Source organism: Fusarium oxysporum, chromosome 6, assembly GCF_000149955.1.
Source record: "Fusarium oxysporum f. sp. lycopersici 4287 chromosome 6, whole genome shotgun sequence".
Taxonomy (NCBI): domain Eukaryota; kingdom Fungi; phylum Ascomycota; class Sordariomycetes; order Hypocreales; family Nectriaceae; genus Fusarium; species Fusarium oxysporum.
This window is the reverse complement of record NC_030991.1, coordinates 1,885,428-1,906,249: the sequence shown is the minus strand read 5'-3', so window position 1 is coordinate 1,906,249 and position 20,822 is coordinate 1,885,428. Positions and strand designations below refer to the sequence as shown.

Here is a 20,822-nt window from a genome sequence, read left to right as displayed (position 1 = left end):
TGTTGCCATAGACATCAGGCGAGCCGAACACCACAATCCTCAAATTTCTTTTATATTCTGGCTCGTATTGTCCCCAATGATATATTGCCCCATTCTCATCTCTGATTTGCTTGTCTGATAAAATATTACCTAGAAGCCTAAAAATCAACCAACTCATAAGCAAGATGGCGGCGATATGGAGGATAACTTTGTGTACACCACGCCAAATGAACGGGGCTCGAATTGGGATAAAGTTTCGGCCGCAGAATCTGTTCATACTGATATTCTAGTTGTTGACAAGACTCGCAATTTAGTAACAAAGCTTGGTGGTCGATTTCTGGGATTTCTTTAGTATAATATGCTCGTCTGAGACTTTAAATATGAACAATGAATAACAGAAAAAGCACAAGTGATGAATGCTCGAGGTAGGCCATGCAAGATGTGTGTAGTTGGTTTTGGCGTTGAGGTAATTGAGTGGACTGAAATGGTCATAATATAGTAAGGTGCAAGATTCTTACCGATGACCAGCGGGAAAATGCCGAATCCGTGAAAGCCACCCATCTTGAAAAGGAAAATCATAGGCGGTGGGAGGAATGCTACCATTGAGAGCTAATGTACAGTCAAATTCCGGTGTGGTGCTCCGAAAACGGACAGCCAATAACCAAAAACTGATTACAGGCAGGCCAAAAATGGTTGGACGGGTAATAGAAGGTAAGACCTGTTCATAGGTAGATCCTTTCTGTCGGCTCAAATGCTCCTGAGTCCGGCTTCGCATTTAGCACTCAAAGCAAAACCGCATTTAGTACACATAATAGCTGCTTCCGGCAAACTGTAATAAAGACTGAGCATTTCGAGCTTCTGCAGCTTTGCTGGAGGTAAAGCAGGGTGAATTTGTTGCGTATGAAATAGAGGCCGCCTACGCGTTCAGGAGTGGAGGCGCGCCTAGGCGTAGTAACGTCCGTCACCCAAAGACTGGCCACCCCCACAGACCGGCCACCCCGGCCAAAACACCAAGAACCGGATATCATGATCAATTAACTAATTATCTCAACACCACATTTTTTATATTAAATAGAAATTTAGTTAGTGAATATTTAAATGAAACTGAGTACAAAGATCCTCAAGTTTTGATTTCTTAACCCTATTTGCTGTTCTTTCTGGCTGTAAAGTCCTCCACATCTGTTCACGAGCCTTCTTGATCGCTGGAATCTTTGCGAACTCAGCATTTGGGTTATAGATAACCTTTTTACGCCTTTTCGGTCGATTTCCTTCATTTTCCCGCTGTAGAACACTTATTTGTCTATTTTGCTGCTCAATATTGAAGTTATGACGGTCCAATTGACTACCAATCTTCCTGAACAGCAGCCTGATAGTCGGATCTTGCGTTGCAGAAGCTGGGACTAGGTCTAGAGCTCGCCGAAGCTGTATAGACGACTGGGGAGTCTTCAGGAGACTGGAATGCTGCTCTTTAACCGGCAAATTCGCTGTGACAGCGGGAGAAGGTGTCTCTGTGACCATCGGGTTCATCAGGACCTTCGCCAGATTGACAGGCCACAGCCCAGTGGCTTTGAAGCTGGCAATCGCGTTAGACTTCGTGATAGCTTCTCTCCGAGCCTTGTCGTAAGTGTATAGAAATGTAATCTTGCCGACGTGACTGTCATCAGCGACAGAAACAAGATCTAAAAGAAGTCGACGATATGCTCTCTTCAGGGGACCAAAAACAGCAACATCTAGTGGCTGAAGGACATGGGAAGCGTGAGCAGGAAGAAATAACAGATATATATTGTTATCATAGCATTCCCAAAGGAACTCTTCTGTAACATGACTTCCGTGGCCGTCAAGAATAAGAAGACGGGGTTCTTTTGGATTCTCAGGCTGCGTCGATGGAATAAAGACTTTTCTCAACCAAACCAATGCCAATTTATTACTCGTCCAGCACTTATCACTACAGGCGAATTCCCAGTCATCTAGGAAGTCAAAATCCTCAGGGAAATGTTGTTGTTGGACCGTTTTCCCCTTGAAAATGACTGTAGGTCTCAGGACTTTCCCGGTTGCTGAGATACACTCGAGAATTGTAATCCAGGCACGAGAACCAGGCTGACGAATAAGTACTGACTTCTTTGACTGATGACCAAGGAATAGACCGTTCATTCCTATTCCTTCCATCATTCCAACTTCGTCGACGTTGTATCTGTTCCCCTGCTTGACTAGGCGTATCGCCGGCATCATCATGTTACGATTCGTGCCCGTAATAGCGTTGTAAGGCTCTATAAGCAGCTGTACACACCACTGTAATTGCTACAATAGCAGTTATAGCCCAATCTTTTGCCCTATGGCGTAGTGGTTAGGTGTGACCGTTACACATCAGGAGCATAAAGAATGCCTTTATCAGTTCAGAAGAAGCTCCCTGATATCGATCAGAGTCAATTTTCTTGCCTTTTAAAGTCCTGATATCAGGATTTCGTCCCAAAAAGCCCTGTAACCAGTTCTTTCCGACGCCTTCTGGGAAGCCGTTGCGGACGGCAATCTTGCTGGCGAACTCTCTGACTTGCTGATGTGATGCAGGGCATCCTAAATCAGCCTGAATAATAATCCAGTCTCGCAGATGTTTTTCCTGAATATCAGAGAGCTTTTGGCGAGGTTTTTAGGCTTCTCTTGGTGTTGTACTTTCTTTGATCCGACCTTGGAGCGTTGAACGGTTGATGCCATTAGCTTCGGCTGCTTTATTCACTGACATACCCTCTGCAACCATCTGAAGAGCGGCGCTCATATCCTTTTCAGTAAAAGAAGGCATTTTGAATTGATTGGCGTTAGTTTGAAATTAATTGGAATTAAATTGGTAGAGTTATGACTGTTTAAAGTACATATAAATTGGGTGGCTGGGTTAAAAGTGAGGTCGCCGGTCTGTGGGGGTGGCCAGTCTTTGGGTGACGGACGTTATTTCAAATATCTGGATCCTGTGCAAAACCCTAAGGATAGCACCTCAAGATATACTTCTTTCCTATCTACGTATCCCTTTGACTGGTGTAAGGCAACACCTCCGTACTGAGCCCCACACGGCCCCCACGCAACCAGGGGTACATGGTAGTGACTTCAAGCGTTAGCGAAACCGACCCCGCTGAAATTGTCATACAATCCATTCAATGAGCTGTCATGGATATCGAACAACTCTCTAGCCAAGCAGCCAACGTGTATGATGACAATAGCTTCATTCGAGTAGATCATAACCTCCGTGATCAGCCGACTGATATCACATGCCGACCAGTCAATAACCCAGTTCCTGATCGTGGCTACAACTTCAGGCCCGTTCATCTACCAGATCGGTCATTTCGGATAGAGTCTTTACCCCCAGAGCCACTGCTGCTATTCCAGCAGTTTCTGCTTGTTTGGCTAGTAGAAAACTGGGTTTGCTATACGAATAGCTGGGATGAAGTGGGTCGAGTGACCTGTTACAGTCTTGTGCCGCTCGAAGAGATAGTCTTTTTGACTAATTTTTGAGGATGACGTGGCGACTATGTCCATCAGATCATAGGGCGGATCCAACCGAGAGGGACATGACGCTCTTGACCCAAACTAAAAGGTAAGGCCAGGCTATACAGGACCTGCCATGTTTGGAATTATTCCAAGCACATAAACTCTGTCGGCTGCCTGTGTGCCTTTGCTTGGAAGGCACAGACTCCTTTGATACGCCCTACACGTAGAGGTCATGCCTGCGATAAGCAATACCTCTCCCGTTACCACTCTGAACTCTGATAACCGAGATTCAAAACATATACTACTGGGATGGCTCCCAGTCATGGCAATGCCACTTTTACTTGTGGTGATTTTATTTCTCATGTGTATTCCGAGGTATATATTTCTAAAGCATTGGAAACTCGTACTTATTCAGTCGCCTAATACCAATATAGATTATATGGGTTGGTGAGATATGGCAGGATTGCAGGCGCAGAAGGGCCTAGCACCTCCCAGAGATCTGCATCGACAGAATCCACCAGCATTGAAGATAGAGATTTGCCTCATCTAGATGCTATTGCTCCCCAAAAGACAAGCAAAGACATGAGACGGGAGCTTATAGACGGAGCGCACGTCTCTTGGGCGATGCTGAGTTCGGACATGACGTGGTACGTCCTCTTTTCTTATTTATTGTAAGAAGTACTTGACTGATCACTCACCTCCCTGTTTAGTGCGATATGCCTAGAGGGTATTCAGGATACTGATATGGTTCGTCACCTGGTGTGTGAGCATACTTTCCACTCAAATTGTATTGCTACGTGGTACCTTACGAAACATGATACATGCCCCATATGCGCAGTTAATTTTACATCATCCAAGCCTGTGCTGCACAGGCCAAGCCAAGCGCATGTATCGGATCATCGGGCAGATGATGCTTCTACATTAGGGCATGTGTAGGTTTGTATTATACATATTCATTGTCCATATTGTGACGGCAGCATCCATGCATAGACGGTGCGAATATCCTGGTTCCTCTCATACCGTAAATAACGAGCCAAGTGTTAATCCGGACCCAAAAGAGAACGTGCCAGGATCACGAAGTGGTGAAGTTGCAGGGTTGGTACGTTAGATAAAAGGTTTGTGCCCACAAATGCAACTTCTTGTTCATACCTAGCCTAGTCGTTTCTCACTACGCCTTGTTCCATGGTAAATCCTTCCTTGCCTTAATTGGTTTCGCATTTAATCTTCTGATTCATAGGTTCTAGATCTGGACCCTGACAACTTAGACTTGACTACCATACAGACGGCACGCTAGCACAAGGGCAGTCGAGTGTCGGGGTCTGGTGGTGGTGCAAGTCGAACTTTTTATTGAAGCATGATAGAACTGTAAATGTCGTAAATGCCTTGCTCACTGGTCTTATTGGGCTCCGGTGATCAACTTGTTCGCCCTTGCGCCCTTGCGGTTATAGACCAGAATTCTCCTTGGGTGTATGCACCTCCTATTCCAGACGGAAGCTCTTGTTTTAGCTGATCCCTGGTGGTGTATCAGCCGACCCAGACCCATGTCACAAGCAACCGATACTGACACCAGGTACTGACACCTCCTCGGTCTACTCACTGCTTATCTACGGGACACAAGCTATAAAGGGCATTCTTTAGGCATGGCTGGCTTACAAAGCTGCGTCAATTAATTTTCCTATACAAGCCCCAGTAAGTAATGTCCTTAAACCGTCATCCATCTAATTATCGAGTCCAGTGCACATACGAGCTATAAGTCACCGACCACGCAGCCTTAAGTCGGGGAGGCTTTTATCCAGACTTGATTTTTCCTAACCAACCATCAAACCCTGACTGAGCTCTTTGATTTTGCATGAAAGCCGTTTGTTTTCTTTCTCCAAATCTAAAATGTGCTGGCTCGCAGCATCTAAAACGTCGCCTCTGCTAACGCAATAGTTCATTTCCAAAGACTTTACCTCTCTTGAGCTCTCGTCTTCCCACCGTGAGGCTTGCAGTACCGTGAGCAACTTTTCGAAGCGCAACTTCAAACGGGTCCGATACTGTTTCTCGATGTTATTGTGGCACTCGCGAGCTTGCTGGGTGTTTGGGTCAATAGCTGGCTTCTTTCGAGATATCTTTGGCTTGCGAGATGCTGCACGCAATTTGACCTCTGCGCGCGGGTTTAGGGACCCCTCGCTGTTTTGGCAGTTGTCGTCGCAGTTGTCCCTGATGCTATTTTCCTTGGGTAAGTGAGCCGAGATTGTCTTCTCATCTGTGCCAGACGTGGCACCGGTGGAATTTCCTTCCATAGTCTCAAATCCTGCCGTATAACCCGACTGAACGACGATTTCGTCAATGCCTACAGATGAGCCGACATTAGAGAAGGCAAAATCGGATGTGCACGGTTCAACAAAGGGCGAAGCCGTCAAGGCTTGAAATGATGCAAATACTGGATCAGTGTAAGCTGTCGAAAGATCGTATGCCTTGGTTCCACATGGAGTGTCGACTAAAAGGGTGTCTAAGCTGTATGAGCGTCAAATGAGACATTATAACGTTGGGAGGCTTCCTACCTTGACTGGATTGGTTGAGGACAGAGTCAAAAGACGGCTGCGGGTTGTTAGCGATAACCGACACGAGGAATGTTAGATGCTATGAGATCAAAATAATGATTTGGTCTCAATAACAGAAGGGCCAGAATGGAAGCAAATTGAATGTCACCTAGAGGTGGAACCGGGTTGGTAGCAGCCTCTACGCACCTCGACTAGGCTGTCTTCCTTATTCCAGTAAAGCCCACCAAGATCAGTCGCATAATCGTAGGTGGCCATAAAGGAACTGGTTGTAAATAGTTTACGCAAGCGATATGCGTAAGACGGACGATAAAATTAAAAAGGAACTTGAGCAATGTAGTATTGCTGTTCGACGGACGATGTTGATGGTTTGCTTGTCATATTTCTTATGCGAAATCCATCACCCCTGCGGCCGTCGGGCCCCGCCGTTTAATTCACCCTTTCCTTCAGCCATGGGCCCTACAAGTTGGCTGAGCTATTCCCACCATTCTGATAAATCGGACTCAGGTAGGGTGGTGGTGAACAGTCTTGGAGGGTCATCTGGTGCCCCTTTCAGAAGGGGGTCGAATACTACGTAGATTTGATACGGTACAATAAACTTTGAAAAAGATGAGAAGAATGGTCTAGACTCCAGCAATACCATCAACTCCCCTAATTGTTGATCTGACATTGATTTGTGTTAATAAGCACCTATGTACCGCCTTTTACAGTGTTAGTAATCACTTGTTCATTTTAATCGTTTCTCTCAAGATTGCTTTGAGGATTTTAATAAGAGAAACCATCCAAGTAAGTCCCAAGCTAGATGAAGATATAGGGGGATGATTTATACTGTACTCACGTGGGTACGGGCTTCAAGCACCGTCTGTCAAATGTCGACTTCTTTCTCGTTCTCTGTAATCTCGATCAAATGCCCCTCAGCCCCACTCTAGTCCGACTTCTGATCCTTACAGCAATAAGGTGACAATATAATCCTCGAAAGTCTTCTTATTCTATTTTTTATTTTTTATTTTTTATTTTTTATTTTTTTTTCACCCCTTCTCATAAGAGCTGGTGCCTGGCTAGTATGTTTTAGTCACTGGTAAAGAGACTTTTTGATCGCCGCTTATGTATATGTAGGTAATGCCGTCACTCCTGCCAGGTTTCCTTCATGACGCCCAGACACGAAGATCCTAGCTGTAACGACCTAGAATTCTTACATTCGTGAGGTCTGTATGGGTTGTGTTTCGATGCGTGAGATATGCAAAGCATTATTTTCTTGGTTATCCTGGAAGCAACGAGGATATTGGCTTGTTTTATAATAAGAGTCGTGTTTTGGAGAAAATGCATGTCCTTTTTTCTTAGTGTCCCTCTGAACAGGTAGTCATTTTGGCACACAGGGCCGCCCACATTCTTCATCGATGAACATTAACGTGTCGGCGGTGGGCTGTAGAGATTGTGACACTCCCGAGATGCGGTTCGCCTACCCCCGCTTCCTAGACAACGCCATAGGGAGGCCTCTCCAGGCCCGTTATTGGGTTAAGCTTGTTATATAGTTCAGTGCGGACATCGATTATTGGTCAGATCAACGGCCAGGACAAATCTTAAATGCGTATGGGATAGTTCGCAGCTTTTGCAGGAGGATAGGCTAGACACTCAAACCGATCCGCAATGCAGCCGGCGACCAGCAATCCCTTGACCACACAGTACAGTTAAGTTCTGATAGAGTTTGTAACAGTAGAGGGTTCAGGAGGGGCTAGTCAATGCCCAACGTAGGAGAATAATTTCAGACCTAAACTGTAGTGAAATCTGGTATGTTGACTGAAAAAAGTCGAGTTGAACAAATCTCCAGTCGAGATGAATGAAATTTATGCTCATTTGCCAGATACTTGGAGGAATACGGCCGGCTAGAATCGAGCCTGGTTCGTATCTTGACAAGCGTGAGACTCGTGATGCGCAACGACGGTATTCGCAAAAGGCAGGGAGGGGGGGGTTGGATGATAGGGAGAAGGGACAGCTTGGCTGGATTGTAAGTAAAAATGACCCGGTCATATCATGATGCTCTGTTGATATAAAATCAGGAGATTGCAGCCTCTAAGATTCACCTACCCTCAGAGTCGAGAATCATATTCTCTCTCTTCCAACTCGCCGATCAGAGCATGTTGCAATCGCAAAAATTTGCGGCTGAGATGCACTGGGTGCATACAATGGCGGGGTTTAGTGAATGCTCCAGGGTCCAGGGATTGTGGTGGGTCGGCAAAATGCTAGCACGGACTGGAATCTTGCGTGTGAGTACTGTGATCAGGACGTAAAGTAGTGATTGGCTGGTCAGCATGATCTGATGATCCTAGCGCTGACGGTGATGATCGTGAGGGGAATCTGTGTGGTTACATTAATATTGAATCAGTGCACATAGCCCGAAAGCGCGAGACGTCCAAAGTTAGTAAATAAAGTTGTCAGATCGATATGAGACCACTACCCATGCTTCATTATGTCACCGAAGCCCGGCTTCCCGATCAGAAGGTCTGCCGAGTTACCAACCTCCAAGGAACTGCTCGTGGATTTCGGAGTTTGTCATATATTACAGGACCAGCAAAAAAGCAGTCTCCGGACTTTTATATAATCCTCAGCACATGACCCTTAGTCAAATTCCTCTCAGACAGGGCAGCTCAACAGTTTGTCCGTAAGCTCATGCATTTCACCATTGTCCTTCTGTTGGAGTTAATATTCTTCACTGAGCCACATTTCCACCTATGGAGGCAAGACTCACAGTATGAGCGTCCCAGCTATAGCGAAGCTATCACACATGAATGAAAGAATGACCCCTAAGAAAAATAAAGAGACTTGGTGGCAGTCTCATCCAGCTCTACGCATGTGCAGTGACCGTGGTCATCGCGGTGGCGAGGGAAAGCCAGCTTTACCCAAGACTGTTGATTTCCACTCGCAGCTGGAACAAGTCTGTTACTTTTTCAAGTCCGACAAGCCTGCCAACATTTGGAAGACTGGATCATCTGCGTACGAAATCTCAACCGTGCATAAACATCTAGCCAGCAGTCAAATTATCAAACAGCCTCGATGGGAGGCTGTCGCACTCAACTTTCCCGAAAATGACAGCACCCGAAAGTCGATGCCTGTGAGAGTAGAAAGGCTCTACTTTTCAGGGCGCCATCTGGCTCTCTTTGGCTTCGTCGCAGTAGCCAACTTGGCCTTTGAGAAATCCATTGTTTGCCGTTTTACGCGGGATTATTGGAAGACCATCTCAGAGACGCCGGCGTATTATTACCGTGCGGCGAGGACTAGAGAGGGGCAAGAGTATGACAAATTCGTTTTCGGGATTGCCATGTCTGATCTGGATGAGTTCGTCCTGAATCCTCTGTTCTTTTGCGTGCGATATGCTGTGAATGGTCAGGAGTACTGGGACAACAATTCAGAGATTAACTTCGCTGTGGACTTTAGAAGAAAAGCTGATTAGTTATCCCTTATTTTTAGCTTAGTCACAAAGAATTTAAGTGAAGCAATAATTTCCACGTGTGGGGGGCGGCTAACGGCCGGCATCAGATCATTACCTGATAACTCGTTTTTATGGCTTCATCAAAGCCTATAGATCGTAGCCTGCATACAGTAGTCTGCAGATTTTTAAGGTAACCATGCGATGTCATATCACTGTCATGAGTCCTTTAGTTCATCAAGAACTCAGGATTGCGGTGATCTGATGTGACGCAGATCACGACTGAATTTCACGATTTAGAGGTGCCATATGTGTGATGCTCCACCTTGTATCTTGGCGATTATCTTTGGGCATATAGAGATAACAGCTCATAAGATATGAGAGCTGAGAGTTATCGCATGTCGCCGCACGTACCATAAAAAGCATGGTCAGACCTTCACTCAAGGTTGCGTTGGGGTTAAGGCGACCCCTGAAATCGAAGCGGGGACCCTGGCCTTTGCCAGTCCTAGAATAAAAAGAGTAAAGGATCTATGGCTTCATGCAGCGGTCGATGGTTTTATCCCCGGAGTGAGCACTCAGCTGCTTCAAGTTGCTCTCGTTTCCTGGTGGCTGAGTCAACTTGCACCTTTTTGTACCCTTCGTTCTCGCGAATTAACCCACGCCGCTCTGAAACTGCCTTTGACACAGGTTTGGTCATCTAAGATTTCAGATTTGGTCTGAAGTCTTAAGTATCTGTGAAAAAGATCGCGGCAGGCTTTATTTTTACATCTTCAGAAAAGTCTCGATATTCCGACTTTGACATGGCTTCCCTTGTTGACTGGGATGGGTCCGCTCAAGACCAGTCTTATTTTCATTGCGCTCGGGGAGATATGCCGGAATATCTGATTCCATGGCATTGGATTGTTTCATCAACTGCTTCTTCCACGATGAACTCGTCCAATTCCGAAGCGTTATATCTCTCGACTCCATCCTCGGGGTACCACATCAAAGATGATATCATTGGTAGTGGGTTGGCAGAGGCGAGTCTAGAGAACGCTTCAAATCCATCCTCTGCATTGTCCATATCCTCTACTATCCAGCAATATAATGGATACAATCGTTCAACAGCACAAGCTCCCTCAACCTGGGACACGACACCTGACGGTTCAGAAAACCATCATAACAGCCAGAGAAGCCCAACCGACGCCATTTTTCTAGACTCGAGCCTGTCTAACTTAACATTGGAGTCTTCCAAGGGGATTAAGCCAGGTAAAAAGACGAGAAGCAGGCGGCTGCTTTGTGAAACCAAGGATGCGCAAGGGAGGAGAACCGAGCCGAGCCGGGCTAAGAACGACCGCTACATGAAGGCCTTGGAGCGAAACCGGCAGGCTGCTGCCAAATGTCGTGCTCGCAAGCAGGATGAACAAGATTCCTTGACCGCCCAGGTGGAAGAACTGCAAGACCGGCACCAACAACTGTCTTCTTGCTGCAACGACCTAAAAGAGAAGGTTTTCCAACTAAAATCCCAACTCTTGGGGCATGGCGATTGTGAATGTGCTCTCATTCAACGATACGTTGCAAGTGAAGCACTCAAATCTGTGGACGGCTTGATATCTAATCAGTCATCATCCAGCAGCTGGGTACAGGTATAATTAGTCCGTGTCAGGACGGCAATAACGCCTGAGATAACTCCCTGGGCCTTCTGGAATGTAACGGGGGGTAATGGAATAACGCGGCGAAATCATGGTACCAATAACATTGTAGTCTGCAATGAAGGTGAAGTGTTTTGTTTGGTGCGCGGAATTTGAGATGAGGTGAAGTAGCGGCGCATGTTTGGTTGAAAGAGGGGCTTGTTGATAGAGGGCCCTCAATCTCTTCCGAATATGCATATCTCAATTTGTTGTTGTACGAGATGAGCTGAGAAGTTAGTTTTCCTTTTCTCCGAATTACTTCAGTTATCTTCCGACCCAAAATCCCAAACACAAATTAAAAACCTTATTTTGCGCCAATAGAGGGAAAATATTCAGAGCGGTAATTACGGTCGGGAATTGTGTAGAAATGAGCCTCGCGGTCTTGTTAATAAGAGAGCCATAACATTATTTTAATTGGGTGGGTTGGAGAGAGCACCAGGATCATATCAAATCATGCTATCGTCATAAGACCCATAGTCAAAAGTTAAATTATTGCGGCCCCGAGCAGAGAGCCAATATTAAAGGTCGAGACTGCGACTAGGCCATCGACATATTTTGGCGGATAACCGGCCTTGACGGGCACAGCTTCTGTCGATTTCGATCGACATCGAGGATGGTGTTTACAAATTGCAGGCAGCATGGAACAGGCAGATCAGATGATCTGAGTCGGATGTATATCACCGCAGTATGATGAACAACCAGGCCTTGCCATCATCGTCTATAATGGGGTAGGGGTAATTCATGAGGCAAACCAAGATGATCAATTGGCTTCCCATACGGCCGCAGCCCTGCAGGGCCTAAAGTCTTATTTGGAGCACCATAAGTTACTTTTTTGTCCCATAACTCGTTTAATTCGAATGTCTGTGCACACTTCATCACCTCTAACCACTCAAGTCTTAACCACCAAGTGTCACGCATCAATTCATGGCATAAGTCGAAAAGAGATTGAGGAAAATTTCCATCATACACGGATTATGGCTTTTGCGGCAACCCTAGCAGAAAACAGCTACTTCCCAACTGCTTCTTTAATCGAAAGTGATGGACCTATTGACACTCAATATTTCTTTGATCTTGCCTGGCAAGACTTGCCCGAATACCTCATTTCATGGCATTGGATAAGTTCCTCTAATCAATCCTTCCCAACAAACTCGTCCAGTTCTCAAGCTTCATCTCTCCCAAACCCAGCTTCAGAGCATTACTTCCATGGTGAAATTGCTGGTGGCTTGATGGATGAGCCGAGCTTCGTTACCACTCAACTATCACCCGCATCTTCCAAAAACCAGCAGTCTGCTTGCTGCTTGCTACAACGACCTTCAGGAGAACGTTTCCCAACTCCAATCCGAAATTCTGAGGCATAACGATTGCATATGTACTCTAATTCAACAGTACATTGCGAAACAGGCATATAAAATAGTGGATAACTTGACATGGCAAAGGTCCTCTTCAGAGAATCGGGGTACGGGCATCACACTCATAACTACAGCCCCGCGGCCAGATGACAATGACAGCAGCACCAGTGATCAACAAGGTTATTTTCAAGGTTCTTCTGGCCTCCAACACATGGAAGCATGACAGTGGCGCCACAAAGGACATGGTCTTAAGAATATTATCATTCTGAAATCAACTCATTATCTGCAGTCTAGTCAGAGAAATTCAGGATATAATATGACGTATGGGTTTAATGGTACTGTATAGTTGCCGTGTTTGTGATTGGCGATGAGCATCATGAGTTTCAAGCGACGACTTCTTCTGTATGTACACATATTAATTGATGGAAGTCCTGTTTTGCGGTCCAAGACTCGAGAATCGTAGATCGACACTCAGATGAGGATAATCAGGGGATAGCCTGGAGATAACCTGGTTCACTGGATGCACAGCACCAGCTTGGCGACAGACGAGATACGGGTTTTTCCCCCATATTTCCACGGCGTGGATCCAATCTTCGACGGTCATGTAGTTACAGAAGTTGAAAACCTTAAATGTAATATGAGGGGCAAGTAAGGGTCACAATCACATATGGTATTTAGTTTATGCATCACATGCACCAACTTTTACACAGTGTGCCAAGTATAATACTACTGTTATTGCAAGTGCTAAGAAAAAAGGAATCTGAGGCTTATGTACTGTAGCATCATAGCGGCGTCCTATGATTAAATCATTATTCACGCCAGCTCAACCATAGTGGATTGTATTGGTCGAGAGCGACACTACTGCAACAGATCGACGCTAACTCATACGTGGCATTCATATATGGGCTCAGCGAGTGGTTCAAGCCATCATGTCCCGTCTTTTAACCAGAGTTGACTGGAAATACCATTCCATCCACTCTTTCCAAACAAATGGCTAATTGTAACCCAGACAGTACGTAAAGGTCGACTTAAGTATCACTAAACCACATGTCAATCCAGCTCAAGGTGCTGAAGTGAGGCTTTTGAGGCCTCACAATTATCATCAGACATAAGGAGTCAAGTGAGGGGCAGGATAAGCAAAGAAAGGGCTTTCACCCGCCAAAGGGATGAGTCAAGATCAGATTTAGACCTAAGCCAAGGTATAGTCTAGGTTCGAGTCAGACAAGATTTAAGGTTTAGTATCATAGTAATAACAAAAGCAAGTTTAACAAGGGTAAAATTAAGATAAGTAAATAGTTATAAAAACAAACCATTCATCCCATATTCAAGTAAAATCAAAGAAGCCAAGATGTTACCATTTATCAAATTAACCGAGTTTCCATTTGTGACTTGTATAGTATGCCGTAATGCATATGTCACCAAGGAGGTCAAGCCGCATTTAAAGAAGCATTATAAAGGCATTAAAGCAGCAGCCAGAAGAGAGATCGCCTATCCTATCCTATCCTATTTTAGCTGCGCGGCGGATTCAGCTGCGAATCCATTTAAATACCCATATAAAAAAAAGGCGCTAATGAAATGACGATCTGAATCCATTTAACCTAAACAGATTCAGGTCACCCCTAACATTTGTTTAGTAAAATGGATTTTAAGCACATGCATCAATTCATTATAGTAAGGACATATTGAATTTTCATTTTCTGCAACAGAAAATTACAATTGCGGCGTTGCGACTGGTTTGAAGTTCAATGCAATTAATTGATTATAGTTAAAAATGACCAGGATAAGCAGGAATATTAGTCATCTATTTTAGTCAAGTTTGCCAGTATATACAGTCGCGTAGAGGAGGTATAACCGGCTTTTCCACTTTATATTTGCGGCCCTGGATCGGCTTGACTTTCGGGCTAGGCTTCTTGCGACCAGGTAGGACAGCCTGCCCTGGCTTTGGTATATTAATAGAGCGCTCTTCGAGGGGCATTTTGTTACATACCACGAAGCCATATGTCTTCATTCAACTATAGAAGTATGGGTTGAGGTAATCAAGATGCCCATAACGAAGATTATCGGCAGGGTTCAAATCCACGACACTCCACGACACATTTGTGAATATGGCGTGGATATGGATGCTGACTAATAATTTCGATGTGGAATGGGTGGAAATGGATCCATTATGGAAATGGATCCATATTGTGGAATTCGTGGAATGGAAACCTACTTCGTCCAACAATGGTAATTAATGGGTCCCGCCCGCCCTCGGTGACGTCAATGTTTTTGTCATTGGTCCATTAAAATCCGCCGTTGCTTGACGCAAAGGCAACACACCCACCGACGTTCCTGTTTCTTGTTATGCTGGATATTCGTAGCCGAACCGATATACCTATAGACGCGCCTTGCCGTCTCTCTCCGTCAAGATCCAGCTTTTGTAGAGCTGAAAGAGCCGTTGATTGTCCTCTTCTGTTCGTTCTGGAACGGATGTGGTTGACTTGGTAGGATGGGGAGTGGCCATTTCGATTTGGGGTAGTAACGCGAGTAACAGTGAAGCCCCCAGAATGGACTCATTGTGTACGGAGGAAAATGGGGTGGCAAATCGATGTTGTGTTGTTGTGGGTGATAGAAAGTACTTAGGATATGCGGGATTTCACAAGGAAATCAAGGTATTTTCGAACCCCACCTAAAATATTCCACGATTTCCACATGTGGAACATGTGGAAGGGGCTTCGTGGCGTGGATATGGAAATGCTGAAGCCCACGTGGAATGGAATGGAATGGATATGGATCCACATTATGGATCCATATGTGGATTTCGTGGTATGGATTTGAACCCTGATTATCGGCATGCCGATTTGATATCTGCCGGGAAGAGCCGCATCGTGTGACCGGCCGAATTAGGCTAGCCCGCCACTAAGGGGATCCACCGGTCGGGTCGAATTTCGTGAGTCCTTACAGTATTATGAAATACGTGTAGGTTGGTTAGTCACAGTAGGTAGCCTCCCATCCAAGGCGAATCCAGTGGGAGCTGAGATTGTGGTGGAGTAGGGCAACACGTATTTTCGTCACATCGGCATACAACCACGAGCCCTTATTTGTCCTCCCACAGTGGCAGAAAGTCAATTCTTAATAAGGGTGCAGGATTCTGAATGCCATCTCCTTGATACCTCGGGCCCTCGACATGTGGAGAAACATAAGAATGGCTTTCACCAAACTCCGTACTGTAGATCTCCCACATTCGATTTTCATGGGTTTTACAGCCACTAGTCGAGTGCTTTACATGACACCCTCATGACGATGAACCAACCGGGGGTGATAAACACTGTATTCCGTAAGACAGCCGTACGGAAGGGTCGGAGCGTAAGCATCCGAAAACTCAAGGAGATACAGTGCAAATATACTAGCACCACTACACCATACCAAGCCTACAGTACCACCCTCTCACAGTATTTATTCTTGGACCCTAGAAGAAGTTACTCACACCACTCAACCCTACGCCAAGGATAATCATAAGAGCTCCGCTTGAAGTACAGATGGCTAGGCTGTTACCCTTAAGTAGCATCTCGACATTTATCTTAGGTATAAGTTACCAATTGATAAACTGCTAATTCTCGCGATTATCAATACAAACCAGCGTATATCACCCCTTATAGCTGTGCCAACTGCAGGGACTTACCATCCGTCTGAGGTTGCTACCTTCCGGAGGTGGGCTTCAACTATTATAAATAACACAGTAAGAGGTGAGCTTCGAGGAGAGATGCTTACATTCCCAATGTGTGGAGAATTGTTCGTATTGGTGAAGAGGTTGCAACTACTTGAGTAGGGAATTGTTATACGGGCATGACGTTTTGACTACACGGACATGACTCTTACACGGGTAGGGAAAGCATTCAGAAATAGATATGGAGTGGAGGGGATACTGTAGCGTCAGCTGCCATACTATCTGACCTTGACTACAGTATTTTTAATAGCCACCTTTTACTGATCGGGGCTCTACCGGTAGGCGAAACTCCCGTCAGCCATGCCTCATTCTCTATCTTAATTTGTGGAATGATTAACAACAATGACAAATTTAATACATAACAAGGTAAGACTAAAAATAACTCACCTGTTCTAGACCTCTGTTGGACGACAGTGAAGCCATAATGGAACAACATGAAAGCGTCGCAGCTGCCTAGTGGTGGTTGCAGCTCTCTCGCATCGGCTCTAGGACGGAGAGGCTGAGCCCAAAGCAGTCCTCAGCGTTTACGAACGGAGAAGTATCGCTACTGATAGCTCGCAGTGAAAAGGGTGGTATAGTGAGCTGAAAACTAGCTGGTGAGCGAACGTAAAAGACAGAGAAAATGCATGTGGAAGGGGAGTGCAGAGACAGACTATTATAAATACCTAGGCATTACTCGACAATCTTAAACCAATCTTCATCGCAAACTGCAGCATCTCAAGAAATACATCACAGAGAAGAAGAGCCACAAACCCAACTTCTAAAAACCTCAAGACAGCCAACAATGCACTTCCCTTATATTCTCCCCTTTGTCGCTTTGGGCCTTGGAGTAGCCAATGCCGCCGTCATTGACGATAGCGACATGCTCGATACCCGTGCACCTAAGTGTGAGGCAGGCATCAACCTGATCAGACTCGATCTCAGGCACGGTAAATCATTCACTGGGTTTGGCAAACCAGGCGACTGCAAAAACCTCCCAAAGAATGTCAATGACTTTGATGTCAATTCCCGAGGCACTAAATCGCTTGTACGGTGCTTTGAGTGCACGGTATACGAGAAATCCGATTGTCAGCCTGGCGACAGCATAACATTGGAGGCAATAGAGCATTCAAGGCCATGGGTAAAAAGAAGCAGCACTGGAGGAGCTGGAAGTGCGAGTGCAAGGACTAAACGGCAAAGATGAAGAGTATAAGATTGACTCTGGAGGAGACAGTGGCGGCAGAAAGGTGAACACTAGTAGGGAGACGATCATTAGGCTAAAATAATAGGCCAAAAGTCTGGAATCACCCCGCCCCACCAACACCAATTATTTCAACATATTAATTCACTTTGCAATTGAACAGCAATTAATTATCAAAATAGCTTCATTCATATATCAATTAATAGCCCTGAGTCTGTAGATTAATATTTTGTATACCATCCGCGCGCCCGTTTGCAAGCCCGAAGTCTGTTAGCAGCTGAAGTCGTCAGCTTCAACAACAGTCGGTCAGGCAACGCCTCCCACGCTTCTTGGATCCATTTGATCAGTAATTTCCTGTGAGCTTCGCTTTTGCCTAGTCTGATAAATTCAGGATGAATTCTTCGTAATTTGGCCTTTAAAGCCTTCCATATATGCTCAATCGGATTTAAATCAGGGGAATGTGCAGGCCATTTAATGGAATAATGCCGTGTAAAAGCAGCCAGTCTTTTGAAGCTTTGGCGATGTGTACACGCGCGTTATCCTGTTGGGAATCACCAAATTCATCAATAAAAGGAAGAAGACCTTCCGTCAGGGATTTACGATATGACCAGCTAGAATAACCTCCTTTTTCAGACGTAATATCTCTCGTCATAGGGATAATATACGTCCTTTTCCTTCCAGAGATTCCTGCCCAGAACATAATCGATTGACAGGCTTTTCCGTGAGATTGAACATTAACTAGGTTCCTTACGGTATTTCTCATGAGGCCGGCGAAAGACCCAGCCGTCAGGGTTGTTCGGGGCATTCTGTACAGTAACCTCATCACTGAAGCAAATCTGTACGCCAAAGTCAGTGGGAATAGCTTCATTTTAAACCGACTTACGCGTATGTAATCATCGAGATGACGGAGCCAAAACGTACAGTGTTCAAGCCGCTCTTTTGCGTCTTCTTCTGACAGTTAAATCCGTCTTTTTGACCGCCATTTGCGGCGCCAATTGCTCTGTAAACGTCTCTTGAGAGTGCGAATAGAGACATCTAATTCCAGTTCATACAGAACGTCATTCCAGGTGATTTCGCGATGCCGATTAATATACGAATTAATCCTGATAAGCTGTAGCGGCGTGAGTTTCTTTGGACGTCCTTTTCGTGGCTGTGAGGCAAGGTTGTGGTGTTGTTCCCATCGTCTTTTGGTCTTCGAGATGGTCCCCTGGGTCGTTGAGAAGTTATCTGCAACTTCCCTCTGAGATTTGCCGGCATGTAGCTCCGCCATTGTGGCTGCTCTTTGCCCTGGAGTAAATTCATGATTAAACTTACGATTTCCGCTTATCTCAGTCCCAAAAGACCGATTTCCTGAAGGCATTTTTCGTTATTTAATTGCTAATTAAAGAACTCGTGATGGTTCTATTACGCTGTGTTGAAAGCGGGGTAGGATCAGTGTGATTCCAGACTTTTGGCACGTGATTGTAACATTTGACTATTAGGGATTTATGTTAGGGGGTTTGCAAGGCGAACTCTAAGTGTAGGAAAATAAATTTCACATCCCTTAGTAGACTGCAATGTGATTAAAGCAAGCAGCTCAAGCTACATATGATTGGTGGAAGTAGTGGAGTCGATTAAGGTACATGATTGGGTAACGTACATGATAAGCATGTGGCACAGCATACTGTGCAGCTAGGAATAACTTACCCTATAGAAATTTGTTTCTTAAATAAAATAGCTAAAAATCTAAACAAATTATTTTTAACGATAGTATAGCTAGCTTAGTAAAGAAATATTTTTATAAGATTTTTATTTATTTTATTTTATATAGAAAACCTTAAAATACAGTGTAATATATAGTTTAAATAGATTTTAAAGTTTATAGCTATATAGAATTTCTTTAAAAATCTAGAAAAATTCGTATAGCTTATTTTAAGACTTATATATAAGCTATTAAAGTCTTAGCTATTTTAAGCCTAATTTGAATTTTAAAGAATTATTTAAAAACCCGCCTTTAAGGTGACAAGTGGGGTGTGCCACATGCTTGTCTGTGCCACATGCTTATCGAACCCCCCATGTAATATCAATTATGTAAGATCTCCCCACAAAATAAAATCAGGCAACCCATCAGCTCGTCGGATGAGTGATCTCGAATTCTTCATAATTGCCCATCTTCCTAACTTGAGCCAAGAGAATGATGGGGTCTTCTGCACCTCATCACCGACACCAATCATCACTAGAGGGATTCATTGACTTTTCTACAGGCGCAAGTCCTTCGTTCAACCCAGATGAACTTGATAAGGCTGCTGGTGTTCTCCGTCGCGTTATTGAGCACTTCGAGCCCTCGTCGACTGAAAAGCCGTATAACCGACCTAGGCTGGTTCGTCTAACGTACGAACATGCTCGATCAGAACAATCTAAATCCAACTTCTTGCATGCATTCCTCGGGTCAGTGAATATTAAGATAGATGAAGTTATCGATCTCGATGATGAAACGGTGGAAGAGGGGATTCGTTTGGCCTTGAACGCCTTTGCAGATTTCCTGGTCGACAACTTCTTCCTTCCACGTAAGTCGTCTTTTTTGCTAGCATTCGACTTCAACACTCATCAGACTCTAGTCAAGGCTGCTGGCAGCAAGACGCCCCAACCATCGCCCGCAGCTAGCTCCCGAATCACGAGCACGCGTCCTGTTGTCGGGTCCGTGGAACGAGTGGCGTCGCTTAGACGTGACTGCCTAGTTCGTGACCGACATCGTTGCGTAATATCTCGCGATTTCGATATGAAAGAAGCTGAGCGCCGTATTGAAGAGAGCGGATATGACTATGCTTCAGACGATCAAGGACAATTACTCAAAGAACAGGAACCCGGATCATTTGCGGAACTGGAAGTCGCGCATATACTTCCTCACTCATTGATGACTACGACAGGAAACCCTGAGCTGGTAGGTAAATATCCAATTCTACACCCCAAGCTAATATGTGTCCTAGAATAAATCCAAGGAAACGGCATTGGCAATACTTGATATGTTTGATCACGATATCGTGCACCTTATCGAAGGCCCAGATATTGATCGTTCTCGGAACGCTCTCACTCTGAAAATTGATTTACATCGGCAGTTTGGCAACTTCAAAGTTTTCTTCGAGCCTACGAACCAGCCCAATAGCTACCGTATCGATTCAACCCTCCGTCAGCCATTCAGGAACCGTATTTTTCCAGTCAATCGTACTTTCTTTCTCACTCCCGAGCGAACCATCGATCCCCCATCCGCTCGGCTTCTTGCTGTTCACAACGCTATTTGTCAGATTTTACATCTAAGCGCCGCCGGAAATTACATTGACAACATTCTACGCGAGTTGGACGATGGAGCTGTACAATCTGACGGCTCTACTAATCTAGCCAGTCTGCTTCGGCTGAGGCTAGATTGTTGGTGGGAAAGCGCAGTGGTTGAATAATTAGGCGTCTCTTTACACCTTATATGGCTCCGTATCTAACGCCTCCTTACTATTTAATAATGGATA

At 45.0% G+C, this 20,822-nt stretch overlaps 5 protein-coding genes across 5 annotated transcripts; 4 read left to right on the top strand and 1 right to left on the bottom strand.

Annotated features, from left to right (window-relative positions):
• Positions 1-5,261: 5,261 nt before the first annotated feature.
• FOXG_07287 (uncharacterized protein) lies at positions 5,262-6,254 on the bottom strand (the record flags this gene model as incomplete). The annotated part of the gene is made up of 3 exons (XM_018385893.1): positions 5,262-5,947; positions 6,000-6,036; positions 6,186-6,254. The coding sequence occupies 3 exons, from the start codon at positions 6,252-6,254 to the stop codon at positions 5,262-5,264; spliced, it is 792 nt and encodes a 263-aa protein (XP_018244655.1).
• Positions 6,255-8,745: 2,491 nt separating this feature from the next.
• FOXG_07286 (uncharacterized protein) lies at positions 8,746-9,444 on the top strand (the record flags this gene model as incomplete). The annotated part of the gene is made up of 1 exon (XM_018385892.1): positions 8,746-9,444. The coding sequence occupies one exon, from the start codon at positions 8,746-8,748 to the stop codon at positions 9,442-9,444; it is 699 nt and encodes a 232-aa protein (XP_018244654.1).
• Positions 9,445-10,220: 776 nt separating this feature from the next.
• Positions 10,221-11,051, top strand: FOXG_19733 (uncharacterized protein; the record flags this gene model as incomplete). The annotated part of the gene is made up of 1 exon (XM_018399998.1): positions 10,221-11,051. The coding sequence occupies one exon, from the start codon at positions 10,221-10,223 to the stop codon at positions 11,049-11,051; it is 831 nt and encodes a 276-aa protein (XP_018244653.1).
• Positions 11,052-16,929: 5,878 nt separating this feature from the next.
• On the top strand, positions 16,930-17,328 carry FOXG_19732 (uncharacterized protein; the record flags this gene model as incomplete). Its single annotated transcript, XM_018399997.1, has 1 exon — positions 16,930-17,328. One exon carries the CDS (start codon positions 16,930-16,932, stop codon positions 17,326-17,328), a length of 399 nt encoding a protein of 132 aa, XP_018244652.1.
• A 2,173-nt stretch (positions 17,329-19,501) lies between these two features.
• FOXG_19731 (uncharacterized protein) lies at positions 19,502-20,756 on the top strand (the record flags this gene model as incomplete). The annotated part of the gene is made up of 3 exons (XM_018399996.1): positions 19,502-19,871; positions 19,923-20,245; positions 20,292-20,756. The coding sequence occupies 3 exons, from the start codon at positions 19,502-19,504 to the stop codon at positions 20,754-20,756; spliced, it is 1,158 nt and encodes a 385-aa protein (XP_018244651.1).
• Positions 20,757-20,822: the final 66 nt, after the last annotated feature.